The 25,235-nt window shown below is 44.4% G+C and overlaps 1 protein-coding gene across 1 annotated transcript in view; it reads right to left on the bottom strand.

Moving 5' to 3' along the window:
- LOC132405917 (uncharacterized) overlaps window positions 1-25,235 on the bottom strand; it is a 119,209-nt gene that overhangs the window by 81,375 nt on the left and 12,599 nt on the right. The window contains exons 5-8 of the mRNA XM_059990897.1: window positions 21,600-21,671; window positions 20,690-20,764; window positions 17,939-18,016; window positions 14,485-14,556 (exon numbers count right to left, since the gene is read on the bottom strand). Coding sequence (XP_059846880.1) covers window positions 14,485-14,556; window positions 17,939-18,016; window positions 20,690-20,764; window positions 21,600-21,671 — 297 coding nt within the window. The remainder of the gene's footprint in view (window positions 1-14,484; window positions 14,557-17,938; window positions 18,017-20,689; window positions 20,765-21,599; window positions 21,672-25,235) is intronic.

Genomic DNA, 25,235 nt, shown 5'->3' on the forward strand with positions numbered 1-25,235 from the left:
GTGGCCGGGGCTCACTTCAACAAGTTAAACACAATCCCTTCACTGGACCTTCCCTGGAGTTCTTATGGGTCTCTGTAATGGGATTGCCCTCCTTCTCTGTCTAAACTATCCAGTGACTGTCTTGTGCATAATGAAATATTTTATTTTGATGTGTCTGCTGTACTGTCCTGGCTATCTGAAGCAGTAGGTGTGCATCCACTGGCATATTCCAGCATCACTTTGACTGAGGAGACAATTGGATTCCATTTATTTGGCTAGCCTGTGATGGTGGACTCCCTCTCCCAACACACTGAAATTTGGACCATTGACCTACCCTGAGGTCTTTGGACCCTGAAAAACAGTGCAAGCCAGAATATAGTCACATGAATATGTAGAGAATGGAGTGGCATGGACACTGTGTAGGCAGAAGGGTAAATAAGTTAGGCATTTAATTGCTAGTTTAACTAGCTCAGTACAACTTTGTTCCTGCATTATACACCCTATCCTTGTTCCTCGCAGTTGGCGCATAATGTAAACAATTATTTAAATGGAGAAAATAGGGATGCATTCCAGAGGGCTTCCTAAATATGCCTTATCTGTAATTTATTCACATTTTCATACCAATACAACACAAAAGCAGTACCACAAGGCAACATTCATATTATATTTCATCAATTTAAGGTAATATTCAGTGTAAGTTGTAAGTTAACATATTAGGGTGTACAGCACTCACCAATGGTGGCAGGTGTGCTCGCTCCAGGAGATGATTGGGTGTTGTGGGGTTGGGATCATATCAAGCACAGCCAGGGATGAAGGAAGACTCACAGAACTCTCAGAACTTCCGGCAGCAGGAGATGACACCGGTTTGAAGAAAATGGTGAGGGTTGTTTGCTTGGCAGCATTTTGTTTTTCAGCGTAAATTTGCTTGTAGGGAAGAAGGGTTGATGTCAGGAAACGATGGAAATGCTGACTCCATTCTAAACTTGGGTCCATGTCCATCACCATTTGTGCCAAGTGTTCCGGCTTCCACCATTCCCTCACCGTTGGTAAACTGCCGGGATTTTCAAAATCATCTGTTGCTTGCAGCATCTGAGAGATAGTTTGCCGTAAAAAAATACGTCTTGAATGTGGATCACACCTTGGTTGAGTGGCTGAATCAGCGATGTTGTGTTAGGCAGCAGGAAACGCACTGTTATGTTAGGAGGGATGCTGTCCAAATGTTTAGGATAGGCTGGCGCATTGTCAGACAACAAAAGAACTTTAAAGGCAAGATTCTGTTCCCAGTAGTAGTGTCTCAGAGCTGTGTTACCTTCAGCTGATGCTGCGCTGTTTATAATATTTTTTCAAGTGTTAAAGCAGTTCTCTGCCGCTGGGCTGATGGCCCAGGACATGACATCGGATGCTTAGGAGGCATAGTTAAATATTTCAAGCACAAAATCACTGCACCATGGGTAAAACCAACAAAAATTTAAGAGCGCAAGATCGCACATCCACACCTTACAAAAACCAATGCGAGACTGGCGGGAGTGAGACTGTGAGGTGTGCATGCGTGACTTGTATTGGCGGGAAAGCAGTGCTCCTCGCATAACTGTGAGTTTTAGAGGCATATATGGAGACATTGGTAGAAATAGGTTCCTCACATAACTGTGAATCCGCATAGTATGAAGATGCATACAACGAGGGTAGGGTGTACTTTCTAATGTGAAAGGAAGTTCCTTACTCTACAGCTTTAGTTCAAAGACCAGATTCAAAATGACAAAGCCCCTCTGTCCATGTCCCATTTTTATAGCAGATCACAAGGTCTGAGACCTGAGTGAACCAGTACACAAGGCCATTCAGCCAACTGGATCTGTGCTGTCTCATTGTCCCACTCTTCTCTCAAGGTCCAATAAGCTATCTTCTTCTGAACTACTGACTTGACTTCCACATGTGAAGCATTACTAGAACTGTTTACTTGATTTTCTTTGAGGAGAGTTCTTCCATCTACCTTCAACAAGGAACTGTATTAATTCTCTCTGCCTTGTTCTATCTCCTGAGGGGGCCACACATTCATGTACACAGCATAGGGCAGGCCATTTGGCCCATCAAGTCCATACTGACCATCAACCATTTCTTTACTCTTATCCCATTTTACTTTCCACGCATTCCCATCAATTCACCCCAGATTCTGCCCCTCACCGATGCACACAGGATTATTTATAGCAGCCAACTAACCTACCAATCCAAACATCTTACATATGGGTAGGGGGGAAATGGAGCACATGGAGGAAATCCATATAGTCACAGGGGGAACATGCAAACTCCAAATAGGCAGCAGCAGAGGTCAGAATTGAGTTACTAGCTGCACCACTGTGCCAAGAAGTAACATCCCCAGCACATCCCCAGATTACTGGAAAAGAAATTGGCCACTTCCCAGGAAGCAGCAGAGATATGCCTCCAGTCAGGTTTCCAATTGCACCATTAGTCATAAACACTGGAAACATTGAAGACACTCAATAGGTGTTGGGAGGGAAACAGAGTGAATGGTTCCAGCTGAGGAACCTTTCTTTGATTTTATTTCAGATTTCTAGCATCTGTATGTTTTGATGTTCATTCACCACCAGCTGTGTCCAGATTATCTCCCAGTCTGTTCTGCCTCACATCGCATTACGTTAGGAGTAATGACGTTAAGAGTGTGGTGGGAGCTGTGTGACCACAGGACATGGTTGATATGGCAATGTCACATTCCTTTCCACTCTCTCTCTCTCTCTCTCTCTCACTCATTCTTACTGGCTCTGCCTCTTCTGCTCTTTATCTGTATCTTTCTTCTGTTTTTATCACTGTCTCTCTCTTTTCCCTTTTACTCTCTAGGTGCTGCCAGACTTGCTGAGGGTTCCCTGTGCTTTCTGCTTGTATATGAGGAGCTCATGAACTTCCAGTAGAGAGTATGTTTTCATTTCCCACTAACCATTACAGTACTTTTACATGCTTATCTGCAGTGAAACTATGGTCAGATGAGGAAGGTTTGGACATCTGCAGAATGACCTAATCCTCCAGCAAAGTTTCACAAGACAATTCACTAAAGGGACTGGTACATTAAACTCTGTAACACTTTGGCTGTGCTTTTTCCCATTATCAACTCCCCGGTACCTCTCTCACAGTTCATAGTTTAGCCTCTGATATTTACTTCTCCAGTTCATCCAGCCCAGTTCCCTTTGCTGAGGAGCTGTCCCATTTAGTCAGTCCAAAGAGCTCCCAGTATGGCCTGTAATGCTTTGCATAGCCCTCGTTTTACCAGGGACTGGCATATTGTGATCTGGGTATCGCTTAGGTGGGTTTTTAAGATCTTCCTCCTGAACACCCAACATATATATACGTAAGCCAGGAATTTGTAATACTCTGCAGCATTTATCCGCTGTGTAAGGGCTGTCATTCACTGTTGGTTTCTTGTTGATTTCTTGTTATGGTCTGAACTCTGTCTAGCTGCTTAATGGTGCCTGGCAGGTTTTACATAGCTGTTGGACCACTACCACTTTATTTCTCTCCTTCTCGAATTATTTCTGGTGAAGTGAATGTTGTACATTCACTGATGAGTTTACAACATTCGCTGAAGTTCTCTGTTGTTGCCTTGGCAGCCTGTAGTAATCCCAGTTCCCTGTGAATGAGATCTTTATACTGCATTGGGCAAGATGCATTGTGTAACACGGCATCCAACAAATCCCTGTCAATCAGGTTTGGTGACCACACAGTCGATGTTGCTGAGGCTGATTGATCTCTAGCTGTCCTCCACTCATTGTGTTTCTCTGGAGAAGTTGCACTGCCTTTACTGAGCAAAGCTTTTATAAGTTGCTAGTGGGTCATTCATCCTGCCCCACCCCAACTCAAAGGCTGTCACAACGTGGTCAGTAAATACAATGTATTCATTGACTCTGTATTTTCTCTTTATTTCAAGAAATGTCACTTCTGTCTCAGCTCTAGGGTTCAATGGCACTTTGAGCCAATCCCAGAGACTTTCACAAGGTGTCATTACTCTGCAGTGCCGGGACCATTGCCAGAGTCTTCTGTGGTGTGGATTGAGAACTACCAGAGGAGGTAAATCTGACTCACACTGACCTGTACTCTGCATGAGTGAAACTTCCATTTTGATCACAGTGCTGGAGTTCCTTATTTCTTTCAATGTCTGCATAACTGAAGTGATACAGATGTTTTACACGAACTGCATGCAAGAACCAGCACGTGGTAGGCGATGGTGTCCCGGTGCCTGTGCTGTATGCCCCTCAGCAACCTCCTCCCTTTCCACTATAACTTCAAATAAAGTGAGCATCATAAAAAGGAGTTCCAGTGAGGTGGACTCACCTGGGATGTAAGCTGCAGAGAGCTGGGTGACCAACTGGTACAGTAAAGGCGGTAGTGCAGGGCTCCCCCATGGTGTTTCGCCTTGAAAATGAGAATACCATTTTGGATCTGTTGGGAAGTCAGGAGAAAGCAGCAGCAACCAAGTCCGAGACACCATGACAGACACTGGCTCTCAGCAAGAAGGCAGGAAGGATTATGGTGATAGCAGACTTGGTTAGGCAGGGGAGGGGGGCAGACAGGAGACCGTGGCTGCAAGTGAGACTCTGAGATGGCATTTTGTTTTATGACGGCTTGGGTGGAGGATGTCTCTGAGTGATTGCAGACCATTCTCAGGGGAGAGGGTGAGAAGCCATTGTCCGCAATGGCACAAGAGATATACAAGGAAAATGGATAAAGTCCTGCAGAGTTAATATAGGGAGATGGGAAGTTGGTTAGAAAGCACAACCTCTAGAGTACTCACTGTGCCACGGTCAAGAGAGTTTACATATCAGGACTAGGAAAGGTCTCGGCCCAAAACTTTGGTCACTCAATGAGGAAGTCAAGGATCCATTTGCAGAGGGAGGTACAGAAGCCAAGATTCTGGAGCTTGTTGATTAGTACTGAGGTAATAATGGTATTGATTATTGAGCTGTAATCAATAAACAGCAGCCTGACGTAGGTATTGCTATTGTCCAGAGCCAAGTGGAGAGCCATAGAGATTGCATCCGCCGTAGACCTATTACACTGGTAGGCAAAGTGCAATGGGCACAGGTCCTTGCTTAGGCCAGAGCTGATTCTAGTCATGACCAACCTCTCAATGCTTTTCATCACAGTAGATGTGAGTGGAACTGGGCGATAGCCTTTGAGGCAGCTCACTCTGCTCTTCTTGGGTACTGGTATGATTCTCACCCTTTTGAAGCAGGCGGGAGTCTCGAACTGTAGCAGTGAGAGATTGAAGATGTTCGTGAACATTCCTGCCAGTTGGTTGTCACAGGTTTTCAGTGCCTTGTGAAGTTTCATCCTCATGGAAGATGCCCTGATGTCAGCCTCCACAACAGAGGTTTACAGAATCACACTGGTGTAGTTTTATTCTCCCTCTCAAAGTGTGCATAGAGGGCATTATGCAGTTGTCCACACTTGTGACAGTAAAGAATTAAACTGGAAAGAATGCAGAGGAAACTTACAAGTATGAGGAACTGAGTTCTGGAGGGAGATGGAAAGAGTGCAGAGGAAGTTTCCAACGATGAGGAATTGTGTCATGGAGTGAGCAGCTTGGGACATGTTTTTGTGCTGGAACATTGGATAAGGAGGGGCGATCTTATACATCATGTGGGCCATAGATAGGGTAAATGCACACTAAATTTTCTCTAAGCTTGGGGAATTAAGAACTAGAGGACACAGGTTTACAGTGAGAGGGGAGAGATCTTAGACAAACCATAGGGTAATTCTTTCAACAGCATCTACCAGATGGTAATCTACCAGAGGAAGTGGTTGAGGCAGGCACATTAGAAGTATTTAAAAGCTACTTGCTAAGAAGGGTTTAGCAGAATGCAAGGTAAACATAGGCGAGTGAACTAGCCGAACTAGGAATCTTGTTTGGCATAGACCAGTAGGTCTGAAGATCCTGTTTGTGTGCTGTACGACTTTATGGCTCTATGGCATTATGAGATCTCTTTCTGTTAAGTACTGGTCTTTCTGAAGCCATCTAAGTCTTTGCTTCAACCACTTCCTGCAGTAATGAGTTCCATATTCTAGCCATTGCCAGGCTGATTTTCTCCAGAAGTCCTTTTATCCCTTCCCATCATTAAAAATGTGTCCCATGTATTAGTCTTGGTACTTAAGCTACTCAGACATTGAAGAACCCCTACCTTCTGTCCAAGACCTCTTTTAGAGTTGATGCCTCCAGAAGACACGGTACATCATTAAAGACCCCTCACACCTTCTCCATGAACTGTTTGTTCTTCTGCCATCAGGTAAATGTTACAGGAGCATCAAAACTAAAACCACAAGGCTACTAAACAGCTTCCTCCTACAGGCAGTCAGACTGCTAAATAGCTGCTCTACCTGACCCTGCTTTGGACACTTTTAACTTGCACTGGACACTTATAACTTGTTTTTAACTGACATGTGGCTGTTGTGTTTTACTATTTATTGTTATGTTTATTATTTAGTGTTGCATTTGTTATGTTACGATTGCACTGCTCCTGGGAAACGCTGTCTCATTCTGCCCTGCAGAGCTGATGTATGGTTAGAATGACAATAAAATTTTTGAATCTTGAATCTAAATCCTCTTTGTAGCATTTGAGAGACCTGGCTGTCTTTCTCCTACCTGAACATAGGCAGAAGCACCAGAGGTAAGGACAAAAAAGAGGTGGACATTGGAGGCAGAGAAGCACCTCCAGGTTTGCTTCAAGTTAATGGACTGAGCTGTGTTTAATCATTTATCAGAGATCCTAAATTATTATGCCACAGTGTTATGGATTTTACAAAGACTCTTGGATAAACGCGTACCTACAAAATCAGTCAGAGTCTTCCCCAACCAGAAGCCACGATCCAAACAAGAGATCTGCAATCTGAGTGCTAGATCAGTGACGTTCAGGACTTGTGATCCAGGAAAGTACAAGAGTTCCAGGTATGATCTCCGGAAAGCCATCTCGCAGGCAAAGTGGCAGTTCTGGACCAAAGTGGAATCACAGAAAGATGCTCAATGTCTGCAGCAGGTTTTGAATGCCATCACCTCCTAGAAAGCAAAGCAAAGCAACATAAACGGCAACAAGGTTTCACTCCCAGATGAGCTCAATGCCTTTTATGCTTGCTTTGCTTGACAGAACATGAAGACAACTTCATGAATCCCCCAAGTCCCAGGTGACCCTGTGAGTTCAGCTTTTGGGGTTTATATGAGACTTCTTTCAGAAGAGTAATTCCACAGAAAGTATTTGTCCCAGACAGTATACCTGGCAGACTACTGAAGACCTGTGCTAATCAACTGGCTGAATTGTTTACTGACATTTTCAACTTTCAACAACAGGCCATGCCCTCTTCTTGCCACCACCTTTGGCAGGAGGTACAGAAGGCTTAGGTCCCACTCCACCAGATTCAAGAAGAGTTATCAGGCTCCATCAGGCTCCTGAATTATTCTGGATAACTTCACAGCTGATCTGACTCCACAACCTGTGATTCATTCCATTTGTTTATTACTGGCAGAGTTTGCCCTCATTTGCACATTGCACATTTGTCAGTCTCTGTCTTGTGTACAGTAGCTTTTCAAAAACTCATTTTATTTCTTCATTTTCCCATGAATGCCTGGAAGAAAACGAATCTCAGGGTATTATATTGTGACATATGCAGTCTTTAAATTTACTTTGAACTTTGAGCTTTGAATGTGCACCAAGGTCCTGTTGTTCCTCCATACGGCCTAAGACCTTACCAATCATGGTACATGTTCCAGCAACATGCACAAAATGCTGGTGGAATGCAGCAGGCCAGGCAGCATCTGTAGGAAGAAACACTGTCGACGTTTCGGGCCGAGACCCTTCGTCTGGACTAACAGTCCGTTCCATCAGCATTTTGTGTGTGTCACCTCACACTTGTTGGGATTATATTCTATCTGACGTTGCTCTGCTCACTTTACCAACAGATCAATATAATTCTGTGGTCTAAGATTACCCAGCTGACTAACAACAGCAGCAATAATTTATGCGTCAACTAGAAACTTAGTAGCTAGTCTCTTATATTTGCATTTTGGTAATTATAGTCATGGAGTCATAGAGAAGTTCAGCACAGAAGCATCTGGTGTGATGATGAAGAAATTCAGCCAGGAAGCACCCCACAGAGCTGAAGATCTCTCCACACCTGAGCTGCCCCAGTGTCAAAGAAGGGACCAAGTGAGTTCCCCCTCAGACACCCTAATCCATTCATTGAGGAAAGAGAGGATCAGATGGCCTTAATCATCAGACAATGTATCTTGGAAGCAGTTCGATGACAACTTGGATTGCATCTTGGAAGCTCAATTGGCAGGACCTGTCTACAGCCATTGTGCTTAACTTTGCTATAGATAAATCGGACCCAATGGAGAAGAAAGGGGATCTTAAACCATTATGGCAATCAAACAGGAGAGAAAGGGAGATTTGCCACCTGAGAAGTGGGATAAAGACACTGAACAAAGAATTCAAAACTGTTCATCTGATGAAGAAGAAGGTGTCAAAAATCTAACCAGAAAACTGCAGGAGCAGCTGCGCAAGCTCAAGAAGGTGGAGCCACAGCAAAGGTGAAGAAGAGAGAAAGAGAGAAGGAGAGTACAGTTTGTTAAAAACCCATTCAGGTTCATCTGGGCTCTTCTCAGCTAGCAAAAAGCTGGCACGCTAATCGGCTCAAAGCAGGAGGTGGAAGAATTTCTGCAGGAATGCAGAGCCCATGTGGCAGGAAGTTCAGGATATCATCAAGAGAGCAAAGTCATCTGCCACCCCAGGACCAAGTGATATACCCCACAAGGTATATAAGACATGCCCAAAACTCCTCTGGAGGTTATGGAAGATTATGAGGAAGATTTGGACCAAAGGCTCCATACCACCAAGCTGGAAAATGGATGAAGGATGTTTTGCTCAGAGGAAGAAGATTCCTCCACAATCTTCCATTTAGGACAGTCTCTATCCTTTGCATGGAGTAGACGATATTCTTCACGTGCTTAATGTGGAGTGCAAGATATTCTTCTCCCTGACCTCTTCCTTAATGGAGAACCACTATATTAACACATCCATCCAGAAAACTAGCATCCCGGGTTTTTCCGGGTGCCTTGAATACTCAGCCAATTGATCCATGAGGCCAGGCAGAAGAAAGGCGATGAAACAGTTGTCTGGTTAGTCCTAGCCAACACCTGTGGATCAATTCCACATGTCCTGATCCAAGTTGGCCTGGACCACTACCATGTCCCGCCAGTAACATGAGACATGATCACCAGCTACCTCGGAGGATTGAAGCTACACTTCACTTCATCCCACTTCACGACCAGGTGGCAAGACCTCCAAAAAGGGATTCCAGCAGGTTGTACCGTCTCCCCCATCTTGTTTGTCATGTGTATGAGCTTCCTCATATCAGCAGCAGCAGACGTAACCCGAGGCCCAGTGTTGGAGCTTGGCATCTGACAACCTGCAATACAGGGGTTCATGGATGGTATCACAGTAACCACTGTAACCTATGTCCAAGCAAATGGGTTTTGAAAACCCTGGACAATGTAGCTACCTGGCTAGGATGATCCTCAAGGTCAGGAAGTCCAGATGCAGAGTGATCAAAAAGGGCAAGGTTGCTAGCAAACTCAGTTTTCAAGTACAGAGAGAAGCCATTCCATTCATAGAAGATAACCCAGTAAAGTGTCTGGGAAAGTGGTTTAATGCAACAATGACGGACCGTGTCAACATCACTGACACTGTAAAGCAGACCGAAGAGTGGCTGAAGAAGATCGACAAAACTGTACTCCCTGGTAAATTTAAGACATGGCTGTACCAAAGTGGCCTTCTACCAAGGCTGCTGGGGCTTTTCACAGTGTATGAGTTCCCCGTGACCACAGTAGAAGGCATCCAAAGGAATGTCAACCAGCACCTGCTGGGGATCACCCAAGTTTTTCTTCAGTGGGGTTCTACATAAGATCAGGCCAACTACAGCTCCCATTGTCACCTGTAGTGGAGGAGTTCAGGGTGGCAAAATGTAGAGTTGTGTTAACACTGAAGGGCTCCGGTGACAAGCTAATAAACCAAGCAGGCTTCACAGCAAGACTGGGCCAATAGTGGGCCAGCAACTCATCCATAGACCAGACAATGAGCTCCCTGCAACGGAGAGACATCACTGGCAGCCCATCCCTGGGATGGCAAAGCCTCAGCTCTGCACACTTCCAACAATGGGGCAGTGCAAGTGCAAGGGATATGCATGACATGGTCCGGGCAGAGGTATGGAACTGCGAGTATCAAAGGCAGTGGAGTGGGGGTCCCTGGGTCCTGGATGAAGTGGGTCCTTCCCAGATGCAAGATCACTTGGACAGAGATTTGGAGACTGCTGCCCTTCTGCATTTCTTTCCTCCTGCGGTCCGTGCATGATACTCTCCCTACACCATCACAGCTGCACACATGGGGGCTGAGGGAGAACCCTAACTGCAAGCTTTGTGACCATTGGGGTTCACTGGCATACATACTGTCAGGATGCAAACCAGCTTTAACACAGGGATGGTACCATGACAAGGTCCTCCTGCCCCTTGCTGACACACTGGAGTGAGAGACGTGTAAAAAAGAGACCAGTTGGCTGAGAGGCAAACAGAGTAGTCATTTTAATCAAGGAGAGAGCCTTGCCAGTCATATCAAAGAGGTCTAACTCCAATCTGCTGCAAACAGTCAAATCATGGGAGATGACGGTTGACGTGGGGAGGAAGATGCAGTTCTGGGAGGTGGTACAAGCCACACTTCGACCAGACATTACACCGTGGTCCACCAAAGACCAGAAAATCATCCTGGTGGAGCTCACAGAACCAGGGGAGGAATGATGTGAGGAGGCTTGTGAGAGGAAGACCCTGAAGTATCAGTCCTTGGTCCAGCAGTGCAGAGACAAGGATGGCAGACAGAGCTATTCCCCATGGAGCTCGGCTGTAGAGGGTTCCCGGCAAGGTCAGCATGGAGGTTGCTGTCTGCACTGGGCTTGATGAAAAGAGCACGAATCAAGCAGCTCGCAGGATGGGGGAGGAAGCAGAAAGAGCCTCTTGTTGGATATGGAGCAGGCGAGAGGAGTTGAGCTGAAAGTTGGGAGCAGATGGACAGTGACTTGGCCACCAGTGCTGACCTGCCAACTGGAGAGTGCAGTGATTAAGGATTGAAACACTCCATGAAGGTTGGACACCACCTAACAACATCTGCTCCTGGTCAAAGGCTACGGTTACCTCATCAGGTAACAGTACATAGCATCCTGGTGTATGATGCCAGGCCCTTTGGCCCATCTAATCCATGCTGAAACCATTTAAACTGCCTACTCCCATCGACCTGCATGGGCACCATAGCCCTCCATACCCTTACTATCCATGTACCTATCTAAATTTCTCTTAAACATTGAAATCGCACATGCATGCACCACTTCTGCTGGCAGCTCATTCCACATTCTCACAACCCCTGAGTGAATAACTTTCCCATCATATTCTCCTTAAACTTCTTACCTTTCACCTTTAACCCTTGACCTCTGGTTGCAGTCCCACCCAACCTGCTTGCATTTACCCTGTCTATACCCCTCATCATTTTGTACATTTCAATTAAAACTGCTTTCAATCTTCCACATTCTAGAGAATACGTCCTAACCTATCCAATCTTTCCTTATAACCCAGGTCCTCCAGACCTGGCAACATCCTGGTAAATGTTCTCTGTACTCATTCAACATCTTTCCTGTAGGCAGGTGATCAAGATTGTTTACATGTTTCCTGTAGGTAGGTGATCAAGACTGCACACAATACTCCAGATTAGGCATCACCAACATTTTGTATAACTTTAACATAACGTCTCATCTCCAGTACTCAATACATTGATTTATGAAGGCCAATGTGCCAAAAAGTTTCTTTATGACCCTATCTATCTGTGATGCCACTTGCAATGAATTATGGACCTTTATTCCCAGATCCCATTGTCTACCACACTTCTCAGTGCCCCACCGTTCACTGTGTGACTATTCTGGGTTGTCCTACCAAAATACAACATCTTGCACTTGCCTGCATTAAATTCCATTTGCCATTTTCAGCCCATTTTTCCAGCTGATTAAGATTCCTCTGCAAGCCAAGATAGCCCTCTGCACTATGCACTACACTGCTGATCTTGGTGCCATTCACAAATTTGCTGATCCACTTAACTACATTACCACCCAGATCATTGATATGGATGACAAACAACAAAGGACCCATCATCGATCCCTGTGGCCCACCACTAGTCACTGGCCTCCAATCAGAGAGGCAAACCTCTGCTACCGCTCTCTGGCTTCTCCCAGAAGCCCAATGTCTAATCCAATTTACTATCTTATCCTGAATGTTGAGAGACTGAACCTTCTTGACCAGCCTTTCATGCGGGATCTTATCAAATGCCTTGCTAGACACATCAACTGCCTTGCCTTCCTCCACTTTCCTGGTAGCTTCCTTGAAAAACTCTATAGGATTGGTTAGACCTCTCCTACCATGCATAAAAGTAATTAGTGCATATAATGAATATCAAGAGTCCCAGTACAGATTCCTGTTACACCGCTGGTCACAGGTTTCCAAGCACAAAACCAGCCCTTCACTATCACTCCTCTGTCTGCTGTAACCAAGACAATTTTGCATCAGATTTGCCAACTTGTCTTGATTCTTCAATGTTTTGGACCAACCTTTCATGTGGAACCTCCTCAAAAGTCTTACTGAAAACCACATTAACCACATTGCCCTCATTAACATATTCACCTCTTCAAATAACTCAATAGGCCAGATATGATCTCTCCCCAACAAATCTATGCTTCATCAGCCTCTGCTTTCCCATGTGTAAATTAATCCTGTCCTTCAGAATATTTTCCAATGACTTATTTACCACTGATATTGGACCAAATGACCTGGTTTACATTTCCTTCCCTTCTAACCAACACTAGAAAAAAAGTATCAACTGATGGGTCATTGCTTTATTGCTAAAGGATCTTGATCAGTGTGTTTCTGACACTGCAGCAGCAACAGTGCTAAAGTATTTTGTAGGTTGCAAAGGACCTTAGTTCATCCCACAGTCATAGATCAGGGAAACTGGTCCCTGTTGATCAACCTATCCATCCAAGCTAGTCCATTTGCTCATTTTAACCTTTATCCATCTAAACCTTTTGGAGTTTGTCTTAAAAGTTATCATTATACCTTTCTCAACCACTTCCCAAGATAGCTCATTCCATATAATGACCTCCCTCCATGTAAAAAAAAGTTGTCACTCAGGTTCTTAATAAATATTTTCAGTCTCACTGTAAACCTCTGGAATCTCATTCTTGATTCCCCAATCCTGGGAAAAAGCCTGAGTGCATTCATCATATCTATGCCGCTTAAGTTCCTTAAAAATACTCCAAATGAATCCGCACTCTAATAGATTTTGCCGTTAAGTTGGTTCTGCAGTTCAGCCTCTGCATCTGATTGTACGGTCAGGGGTCAGGTTAGTTTTATGTTGAGTTTATTTTCCATAAAACCTATTAGATGCTGGTTTCAACCTGTCCTGTTTTCAGCTTGTTGAACCTTAACCATGGTTTCACAGCATGGAATGCTCGAAAGACCTCATCCCGAGAGAGTCCTGCTTAGTGGAGTTTGATTTGACCTGAGATGGTTATGAATTTCAGTGAGCACATCTTAACCTTAGCACCATCAAGCAGGGCTTTTTTTTTCTCTTTTTGTACTACATTTAATTTAATATATATATATATAAAAATTCAAAGATATATATATATATATATATAATTTAATTTATAGTTTTAATACTATTATGTATTGCATTGTATTACTGCAGATAAACAACAAATTTCACAACTTCTGTCAGTGATATTAAATCTGATTCTGATTCTAATTTCTGCTTTCTACAAGACAGAAAGAGTTCTTGTGTCCTTCAGTAGGCAAGGACAAACCTGGGCTTACGTTATGTAGACACTGTTGTCCTGAGTTCAAACAGGCAAATTGCCTTCATGGAGCTGTGGAAGAGAAGACTATCACTACAGTCCTGCTGAATTAATAACCTAACCCAAGTGAAAGTAACTAGTGTATTATTCCATGAACTACACCCTTGCAAAATCCCGGCATCTAAGGATATGCAGACACTATGAGGAATGCAACAGCACATCGGAGCCAAGTTGTGGATTGCGAGACCCTGGGGTCTAAGATAGAGTGGACTAGCATTTCAGGAAACAAGCCAGTGCGTGCACTTCCTCTTTGATATTCTACTGAATGTCAATGGAAAACACAGAGAGGATAAATCCTGAATGTGCAAAGGTGGCAGGGAATATCTCAAACTCTTCTCTAGTGGGCTAACCACTGAGGGAAAGACATGCAGAATGAACCCTTTCCTGACTTCTTCTCCCTGACCTGTCCCAGGCTTTAGTAGTGCAGCTGGCACCACCCAGGACTGTCTCAGGCTGAGCTACAGGCTCCGCTGGAGTTGGAAACATGCAACCAATGAAACTGGTAACACTCACTCTTCTTCAGCTGGGAGAGTTCAGCCCTGACCACAGCAAGTGAGCTCCTCGCCTCTTCAGAAGAACCCATCACTGAAAGAAAAGCAGAAAACAACTTGAGAAAACTCTGGTTTGGATGTTGAAAAGCAGGGAAATAATATTACACTTACTTAATCAGTCTACAGTTTACAGGCCTGGCTGCATACTAAAGTTAATGAGGTAATGAAGCAGGCTGGGGGACAGAATTTGTGATAGAGGACAAGAAGATGCAGTTAGTGGAATGGATATTCAAGGATGCAGGCTCCTTCCCGGAGGAGAAACAATGTTGAAGTTGAAATAAACAGCTCCACAGAATGAAAGTGGATGGAGGGACACAAGCAGAGAGAGAATGGTCCAGTATTAGTAGGCAATGGATTGATGGCCTCAATTCAATGTTATAATTACCATTCCAAACTGCAAGTTCAATGACTTTCAAGTTCAAGTCTGAATGGTCAAAGTCAGTTAAGGTACCTTCCCGCCACTGTCTGTGAGGAGTTTGTATGTTACCCCCTGCGACTGCGTGGGTTTCATCCCAATGTCCAAAGACATATTGCTTGGTAGGTTAATTGGTCATTGTAAAATGGCCCATGATTAGGCTAGTGTTAAATCTGAGGCCCTGTGCCATGGCTCGAAGGGCCGGGAGGGTCTGTTCCACGCTCTACCTCGATAAAATAAAATAAATAAACACTAAATAAAATTGATTGGTGGATAAACTTCATCACCATCAGCTGATAACTCCACACCCAATATTTGTGCTTTACCGGTTATGACTTGTCTTAAGCAGACTTAACGCATTCGCACAATTTTAGCCTCCCAACCATGGCAAACACAGCTCTCTAGCATACTGCAAAATGCTTGCTGTAACCCCTTCTCTCATGTGCACAGCCAAAGGTTCTAACTAATGGTTCTCAGCAGAGGGGTTCTGGTGAAATCTTCAGGGATTCTGCCCAGGGTTTTGTGCAGAAGTTGCTGCCTTTTCCTTGGATATTGAAAGTTGTGCCTGGCTCCATCGAAAGACTTGTGGAATGGTGCACAAGTCACCATTGACTGGCCATTTACTAACAATATAAAGGATATGCTTTGTCACACGGACATCAAAATCTACAGTGAAATGCAAGATTTGCATCAGATTGTGCTCGGCAGCCCACAAGTGTCATCAACAACATGGAAGATACTGAAGAAGTTCTTCCAGAGATGTGGATCACAGTGTTGATCACTCAGGCACATGCAAGTGTCTGCACACGGCAGTAAATAAAGTGGGAGAATCATGATGGCCATGAGATATCAGGGCATCAGAAAATTTAAATGAACAAACTGGCTGTGGACCCTCTGCAAGTTAGAATATTCAGAACTGAAATGGAAATTAATAACGTCTCCTGAGAATGAGATCAAGGTGGGGTGTCCCAGAGTGGAAGATACTTAAAATGCAGGCCTGATGAAGTACTGTCTATCAAGAGCAGTCCGACACAGAAGCATCAACTGCATATCACCTTGGTTACCACACAGACATGTGCCTAATCACAAATCTGGGAGCCAGACAAGTCAGAGGGAGATATTGTGAGGCGATGCACACATCAGGCCACAGGAGTTTCTTAGCCAGTGGCTAAATGGGTTCAATGAGAATCCATTACAGAAATTCACAAAGAGGATACAGGGCAAATTATTCATCAGGAGGATGTGTTGGTAATGAGACTGCACAGGTTCCAGAGAAGAACTCAGTATCTGAAAGACTTTCATGCTGTGCTGAACTACTGAATGACACATTACAGTGAAACAGCATTCCAGATGCGCTGAGAATCCTGCAGGACACATCTTGCATGGATTTGCCATCAGCTCAACGTCATGAGAGTGCAGCAGGTTCTTTTATTTTTCCCCAGGATGTGGATGTCACATACATTTATTGTCCATTCCTAAATGTGACCCTGAACCTTAGCTGCTATTCCAGAAATGTACCAGTTACATAAGTACTAGGCTATTGTATCCCAGGCAAACTGAAAACATTTACCGCTGAGATGAACATCTTTGACTTGTCCAGTGGGGGAATATCAGAAGGGATAATTGTCTGGTTTCCAAAGATACAGTAGGAAAAAGGAAAACACGAGGAAATCTGCAGATGCTGGAAATTCAAGCAACACACACAAAATGCTGGTGGAACGCAGCAGGCCAGGCAGCATCTGTAGGGAGAAGCACTGTCGACGTTTCGGGCCGAGACCCTTCGTCAGAACTAACTGAAAGAAAAGATAGTAAAAAGGAAAAGTCCAGTTTCTACAAGGAGCCCGAGTGGGAATCAATATGCAAGGAAGTGTGAAAAAGGGACAAAACATGAAGCAAGGAAAATAGAGATTTTGTAGTTTCAGGTTATCCAATATTGTACCAAACACAATGAGAAATAAACACTATTACTGATAAATCTCATTAGCCTCAGTGTGTTAATTTCTTTGGGAACTGTTCACTGTATGAGAATTTGCTTTAAGCATATATAATACATACAAAATGACTTTTGATACATTATTTTACTAGACACTGATATTAATTAAGAGCTACAGCCTTCATTAAGGAATACTGTTTTAGCTTGACCTCTTATTTGCTTTTTCAGTTAGTGATGCAAAGAGTGGATGCACAAGACCAATTAGCACAGAGAAGATTTGGTCCTTCATGCCTTCAGAGGAGGTATTGTTATTTCCATTCCCCTCCTACTGTCCCGTGCCTTGCAATTTTTCCAGTGGTACTTACCCACCTCCTTTCACTAAGTTACTCCTAAATTTGCTGCCACCACTCTTTCAGACAGGGCAGTGTAGACTGCTACAGACTTTGCTGAGTGTTGTTCCATTGTGGGGGTGGAGTTGGTTAGGATTGGTTCTCAGCAGCTTTGTGGCTTACGCAGATGGAAGAAGACAAGCTGGATCACATTCAGACATATTCACCAGCAGGCTGCTCCACTAACCCATGGTCTTCTGCAGGACACACACAGAATTTGGGCTGTCATTAACAGGACAGGGTTGCATGAAATACGATATGTGCTGGTTACTGCCTTACCCTATGTCCAAAGGTGACTGCATGGCAAAACTCGATGTGAGCTAATGCTGATCAAAGCCACTCCTATATCTCGAGAGACAGTGTCCATTTCCTGTAACTCTTGGCACAATCATTTCATGGGTTTAATTGATGGAACAGGGAAAGACCATGTCCTGGCTGTCATGGTGGACAAGATAAAGAAAGGTCCAGTGAGGCCAGTGAATTAGGAGAAGCAAGTTGTGAGGAAGCATAATCACAAACGTACAGGTACAGTGCAACAAGGTTATACTGTATACAGAGTATTATCCATGAAAGCAGAGGCATGAAGAATAGAGTGCAGGAAACAAAATAGGCTGCACAGTGGGAGGGATCAGAATCTGAGAAGCAGAGTCAGAAAGCTCTGATCACCATTAACACGTACTGTTTTTCTTCACTTGCGCAAGTTCCATCTTCAGAACAGCAGTGGAGTTTCCAATTTCTCTGATCATCATCTGTGAGACTGAAATGGAAGCAAAGATTTATCGTTTGGACCTCCTGGGTGTTTCCTGCATTTCTGGCTTTATTTTTGTACCACTGTAGTTCCCCTATCGTTAGCGAAACCTGTCTGGAACACAGAGCAGTGTACACACACCTGGGATATAAGCCAAATGTTACATCTGATGGGTTCTTCACACAACAGGCCAGTGTGTGTTTCTGTACCTGCTACATTCAGTGAGCGACCATTTATGAGTGATCGTTTGCTGGTGACTTAGGAAGGGCAGGTTTAGTGGGTGTAGAGTAGTCCCTGTCCACTGGGCAGAAGAATTCCTCAAATTGCCTCTTTCTGACTGGTTGCTGTTAGACCAGATATATTACGATGTAGCACAGTAGAGGCTTTCAACCCATCAAACATCTGCTGGTCTCTTTAGTCAGCTCATCCCATGACCCAGTGGTTGGTTCTAATCCCGTACCTTCTGAACCTCTTTCATGGATTTATTTAGCTCCCATTTGAAAGTTGCAGTTGAATTTGCTTCCCTCAAACCCAATAGCGGGGTGGGGTGGTGGGTGGAAGTAAAACTTGTTGGCCAACTTTTATTGATGTGGAATGACAATGTAGTACTCTAGTTGCAGCAAGACACTTCACAAAGCACTCCAACAAGTGATTAGAATGGCTCAGCACATCACTGCAACTCAACTACCGGACCTGGAGGCAATCTACAGCTCTCAATGCCTACAGCATGCTCTTAACATCACTGACGACCCATCTCATCCTGAACACGGTCTGGTAAATCTCCTGGATTTTGTCTGTATCTGGTAAGAGATGTAGAAACATCTCAGCCAAGGAAGTTAGACTGAGAAACAGCTTATTCGAGATGTGTGTTGTGCAGCTGAATAATGCTTTCCAATGGCCTTTCAGTGTAATGGACTATTGAAATTACTTGTTCTATGTAAATGTGGGAATTTATTTTTAATTAAGCTGTGCTGCATGCACTGTAGGTATCTGGTTTGCACAGACTGGAGTAGCGTCGTAATCTTGTTGTCGAGCAACCACAATAAAATTCTATTCTATTCTATGTGCCTCCACAGTGTGAACATCATCACAGCCACAACTGTTGGTGACAATAATGGGAGCTTGTCTGAGGCCACGCCACAGCCACTCCCAATACATAGCGCAATGATAAACCATTGTAGGCAACTGCCAACCAGACACTGTGCAAGACGTCTTTTGTCTGCAGATAGTTGAAGACCGAGCAGAGGGGAGGCTCATCTGTGAAGGGTGCTAGTCTTTAAAGTTCTGTGGTGGATGTGTCTGACCGCCTTGTCCAGTGGCTGTGCTCCCAGAGAAGGTCAATATGTTCAGTGTAAAGCGCTGACAATCTGTCCTGGTAACTCTCAACATTGGATACTGGCTTAACTGACTCTGCAGCCTTCAACACACCGACTGCAATAAAACTCAGATGTTCCAGAATGTGACATTGGGAAATCGTAATGGTTTGGCATCAAACTCAATGGGTGACGCTTATGTATTCCTTTTCCTCTCACTGTCCATTTCCATCAGCAGGGGCCCTGGTTATCACATTCCCTACCCCTCATTCGGGCCCTAATTCCTGACCTCCCTTCTCCTAGACTTCCTTCCGGGCTCTTATGCTCCCTTTAAACTCACATAACATATTGGGCATTATTAAGTAAGACCTGAAAATGATGAATTAAAAAGTGTGCTGAGATATTAATAAAATTAACATTCAAAAGTCCAGAAAATTTGCTAACCAAGCAGCTTGAACATTCAGATCATCGGAGACTCACTGTACTCGGAAGTGTTGTGTAGCCGTCGTTCTGTTGGAACTCATCCTATATTTCCCTCGGTAGATTAGAAGTCTTCCATCCGTGATCACAGTCTATTCTGCTGTCTCACTTCCAGATCAATGAACAGGTTGAAACTCATCCACTACACCATGGCAGCTCTGCTGAGCTGGCAGTTAGAATCCATCCAGTTCCTGTATCCTTGAATCCACCACTCAGGATCTCTCCAGGGACCCCGACACTCAATCAATCCCACCATCTGATCACACTGGATACACTGACCTCTCTCAGATGCCCTCTGTGTACATTTTATGGACTGTGACCTGCACATTATTGGCCCCTAATGCATAAATCTGAGACCTAGCACCCATAGCAAGCTGTCACCAACATTGTAAAGACATGTCATCCAAATTAATGCATACAAACATCATTCTCACACTTTGTGCAGATCAAAAGTTCTTCTTCTAACTGTGTGAACTCCTGATTTGGACTCATTTAGAAATGAGAAAGAAGTGTGCCAAAGATAGGCTCAGCTGCAAGACCATAGTAATGCTCGCATTGAACCAAGGCCACTGCTGGGGAATGAATTTCATCCTGTAGATGAGAGCAAAGTTCAAAAAGAGTGGGATGAATCGAGGCTCATAAATAGGTGACATAAATCGTGGACTTGGAAAGTCAGTCACAGAGGAAGGTGAAGTTGAAATCCAGTAAAGCATGCGTTGGCACAAGAGATGAAGCCATGTGGAGCCTGTCAAAAAGAGCAAGGATTGTGTGGGAAAGGGCAGAATTATCTACGGTTGATATTGGAAAAGCATCAGAGGCTTCCTAAAAGCACAGAGAACTGCTTGAGCTGACGGCACAAAGGAGCTTTTGACAAACGTTCAGTGCTTACTGTTGTGGTTCATCTGTGAAAGTTCCATACTGAAAGCAGCCTGTGAGAGTCTCACCTCATTGAAGACCCCTGGAACTGAAACAGAAGCAGAGATTTCAGTGGGTTTGCAGGGACAGGGCAGGTTTCCATTGATAGTTTGTGATCAAATTTACCAGTGGGATGAACAGTCCCCATCTGCAATTCTATCGTCAGTGTTTGGGTTCATTAGGAGAGGATCACTGAGAACAATGTTGTATTGAGCTGGATTCAGTTCAGTGCCCAAACATCACTCACCACCTCCATCTACTTGCCTTCAATCGGCTCTGCAGAGATGGTTGAGCTGAGTGGCTCTTCAGGGACAGGGCTAGACCCTAGGCCAGTGGATCCACCAAGATCTTACTCCTGAATGACAGTCGCAGACTTCTACCAAAGCTTGAAGTCATTGTAAATAAATGAAAAAATATTCTGAATAAATATATTTGTAAACCTATTGGAAGATCAAGGAAAATGTTAAACTGAGAACTAAGCAACAGCAGGTCGGGATGTCCCACTGCTGCACAGCCACAGTGGGATGCCCCAAGAGGACATGACCTCTTCCAGTTTCTGCACAATACCTTCACCAACCTTGGGAAGGATTAGAGGGTCTCTCCTGGATCTCTGCTATAACAGATCCTGTCGTAAGTTGGCAGGTCAATTGGCTTCTGTAACTTATCCTAATAGGTGGCAGGTGGAAGAATAGTCATCTGAGAAAATGGGTTAAATCTATTTGAAGACTGAGATTGACCTGGCACCTGACATAGACTCAGTAGGCCAAGTAGTCTAAAACGTAAGGGCATGTGGAGGTATGGAAGCACCCAGGACTGTCTCACGCTGAGACAAGTGTCTACTGGAGTTGGAGACACATTGACCTTGGACGCCTGGTAATACTCACGATTCTTCTGCTGGGAGAGTTCAGCCCTGAAATCAGCGAGGGAACTGCTCATGTCTTCCGAAAATGTCATCACTATAAGTCAAGGGAAATGGAGACATGTGAGACTACAGTCTGGATCTGTGAAGACAGAAGACAGACAATACTGAAAAAAAAACCAAAGCTGCAGTTCCTCAGAGGCCAGAGCCTCTATAGAAAACTGAGTCAGTGTAGCAGTTTCACTGGAACTGCCTAGATCTGATGCAAACTGGAAAGGCTGGCTATCGGAAATTGCTGAAATCAGTGTTGAGCCTTGAGGGCTGGAGTGTGTCTGGCCAGAACACGAGGTGCAGTTACACAAGACTATCTTGGGCTTCACTGGAACAACACAGGAGGGCGAGGTATTGAGGCCAGAACGGAAGTGGGATAGAGAGTTAAAGCAGGAGTCTGGAATTCTTGTACTTTAAAAGGTTGTGGGTGGCGGGGAGTCCTGAAGGCTGACTTATCTCTTTTTGGAAAGAGCAGTAGTGAGGTTTGGATCAGCTGATTGGAACGGGTCTGTAACTATGTTCCTTAGGGAGAAAAGTCCTTGCTCTGGGTGAGTGAACAACCTGTGATGATGGCCAGCCTGAGGCAGGGGCAAACACCAGAACACTCAGTTTAGTTATAACTGTGACACCTGGGCAAAAGGTCAAGGATTTAGGGCAGGGTACAATAAAGCAGTTGATTAATCTTAAAATGCCCTTTGCTGGAGGGATGGTTAAAGATTCTTGAGATCCCAGGTTTAACAGCCACGGAAAGCTGGGAGGAAGTGTGAGGAATTTGAATGTTCTAACCTGGAGCTCTGTGGAGAATCTTCAAACTGGTGGAATTTATTCAATGTGGGAGAGTAGATATTTTCTCAGATACCTACCATTCCTTCTCAGGTGTGAAGTCTCAGTGCTGAGATTGCTCTGGAATCAGTCAACCTCACTGAACCACTGTGCAACATAATCAAATTGGGTAGGGTCGGCACTGGCACCACTTAACCACACTTCCAGATGCACAGCCTCAGAGGAGAGCAGGGTCTAGGCACCCATTGTGGTGGGTGTTCTTATAGGTTAGCTGTCCCTTTCACTCTGACTGGTTGGATCTCTTTGCTGGTCAGAGGTAGCTGTTGGATCAGGTCAATGTACACCTCAGACTAATTGAGGCATAGTACAGATCAACACACAGATAGGGATGATCAGTTCAAGGTCTCAAGACTTTGGTGTTGCAATATTCTCCACCACCAAACCTCAGTTGTACTGAACAATGCATGTGCCTTGTGGGTGCAGATCTTATATGAAGTGCTCATACCCAGTACATCATCCTGTGATCCACAATAATCTCCATCCTGTGTTGCTTCTCTTCACCTTCCCTCTCTCCTTAATTTGAGACCATTGTCACTACCCTTTCCTGCTTCTCAATCACCCCATTCACCCCACTATTTTCCTACACAAGCTTTGTAGGCATTGGGTCATCCATTTCTTCATTGGTCAGTGATCCCTCCCCTTCCTCTATCCAACTCACCCTCCTACAACTAGTGAGACCTCCTGTTCTTGCTATAAATCTGGCAGAAACCTCCATGCTGACCCAGGTAAGGTTGGGGTGACACCGACAGTGAAGGGGCTGTGCCTGTGAACACCGGCACACAGAGTGAGTCCACAAAACAGTGTGGGAAGACCACTGAGGTTCCACATTCATGGTGAGTCCTCATCTGTGACTGGCTCATTCTGAGTTTGATCTAGAACATTTCTGAGGTGCTATGCAAAGCATGGAAAATCAGAATCAGGATCAAATCTACTATCACTGGCATATATTGTGAAATTTGTTTTTAGAGGTAACAGTATATTCCAACACAAACTAATAAAAATGATAAATTACAATAAGTATATACATTTTATACTATAACATTTAAATTAAATAAAAGTCAAGCGAAAAGAAAAAAAAACAGGATTGAGGTAACGTTCTGTTCATGGGTTCAATGTTCATTCAGAAATCTGATGGCAGAGGGGAAGAGGCTGTTCCTGAATTGTTGAGTGAGTGTCTTCAGGCTCCTGTACCTCCCCCCTGAAGGTAGCAATGAGAAGAAGACATGTGCTGGGTGATGGGAGTTGTTAATGATGGATGCCACCTTTTTGAGGACCTGCTCCTTGAAGATGTCCTGGATGCTTGGGAGGCTAGTGCCCATGATGGAGCTAACTGAGTTTTCAACTTTCTGCTGCTTATTTCAATCCTGTGCAGTTATTTATTTCAATCCCTCCCCCCTTCCGCTCCATCCCAGACAGTGATGCATCCAGTTAGAACGCTCTTCATGGTGCATCTGCAGAAATTCGTGACTGTCTTTGGTGCCATGCCAAATGTCAAACACAGAGGTTCAAAGGTTCATTTATTATCAAAGTACCCAACTCTGAAATTCTTCTTCTCCAGATAGCCATGAAACCAAGAAAGAAAAGAACGGCAGCACGACAATTACCCCCCAAATCCCTCCTCCCCGCACAAAAAAACAAACAAAAATGAAACAGGCACATTGACCATCCCCAAGTCCCCCAACTGTTCACACAAACGAACAAAAAAGATCAAGTGAAAAATGCAGAACATAAAAAAACTATAAGACTGAAGAAAAAGCTATAGTCCAAAATGCAGAAAACCTGGGTAACATTTACTGGACACAGCGGCAGGCCTTTTCCTCTCAGCAGTGAGTGATCCCACCAGCGATCAGAAGGCCAACTCCCCTCTCTGGAGGCAGAGCAATCTTCTAATGATGAATAGTAGTTTCCCCTCTCGGGTAGCAGAGCAATCCCCCAGTGATAAGAAAGCAGGCTGCAGGCGCTCACCTTCTGCATTGGGCTCAATGTTTCAATCTCTCTCATTGCTTTAATCAATGAACAATGGAAGCAAGGGAGTTGAACCTGCACTTGTAACCCCCCCCCCCCCAACCCTTACTCCGCATCCTTCATGACATGACGTTAGCGCATGCTGCTTCTGCCTTCTGGAATCCTCTGGAAGGCGGCAGGATGCTGAAACACCCAAACAATCTCCAAGCTGCAAATCACAGGTTCCAACAGTTCCAGGATCATATTCAAAATGAAAAACAAACATAAAAGGCATAAAAGAAGTGAAATATATGGTTTCATGATCCATGCAGAAGATGTTGACCGAAGGAGCATTGTATGCAGAAGCCATCTTGACCTGAAGAAACTATGAAGTATAGCTGGCGTTGTGCCTTTTTGGAACTGCATCGATATATTTGGCCTAGGTTAGATCCTCAGAGATGTTGACACCTAAGAACTTAAAATTGCTCACCCTTTCCACTTCTGATCCCTTTATGAGGACTGGTGTGTGTTCCTTCATCTTACCCTTTCTGAAGTCCACAATCAATTCTTTGGTATTACTGACATCGAGTGCAAGGTTATTGCTGCAACACCATTCAACTAGCTGATATATCTCACTCCCGTATGCCCCTTTGCCACCATCTGAAATTCTTCCAACAATAGTTGTGTCATCAGCAAATTTATGGATGGCATTTTAGCTGTGCCTAGCCACACAGTCATGGGTGCAGAGAGAGTAGAGCAGTGGACTGAGCACACATCCTTGATGTGCACCAGTGCTGATTGTCAGCGAGGTGGAGATGTTATT

This window comes from Hypanus sabinus, chromosome 16 (genome assembly GCF_030144855.1).
Source record: "Hypanus sabinus isolate sHypSab1 chromosome 16, sHypSab1.hap1, whole genome shotgun sequence".
Taxonomy (NCBI): domain Eukaryota; kingdom Metazoa; phylum Chordata; class Chondrichthyes; order Myliobatiformes; family Dasyatidae; genus Hypanus; species Hypanus sabinus.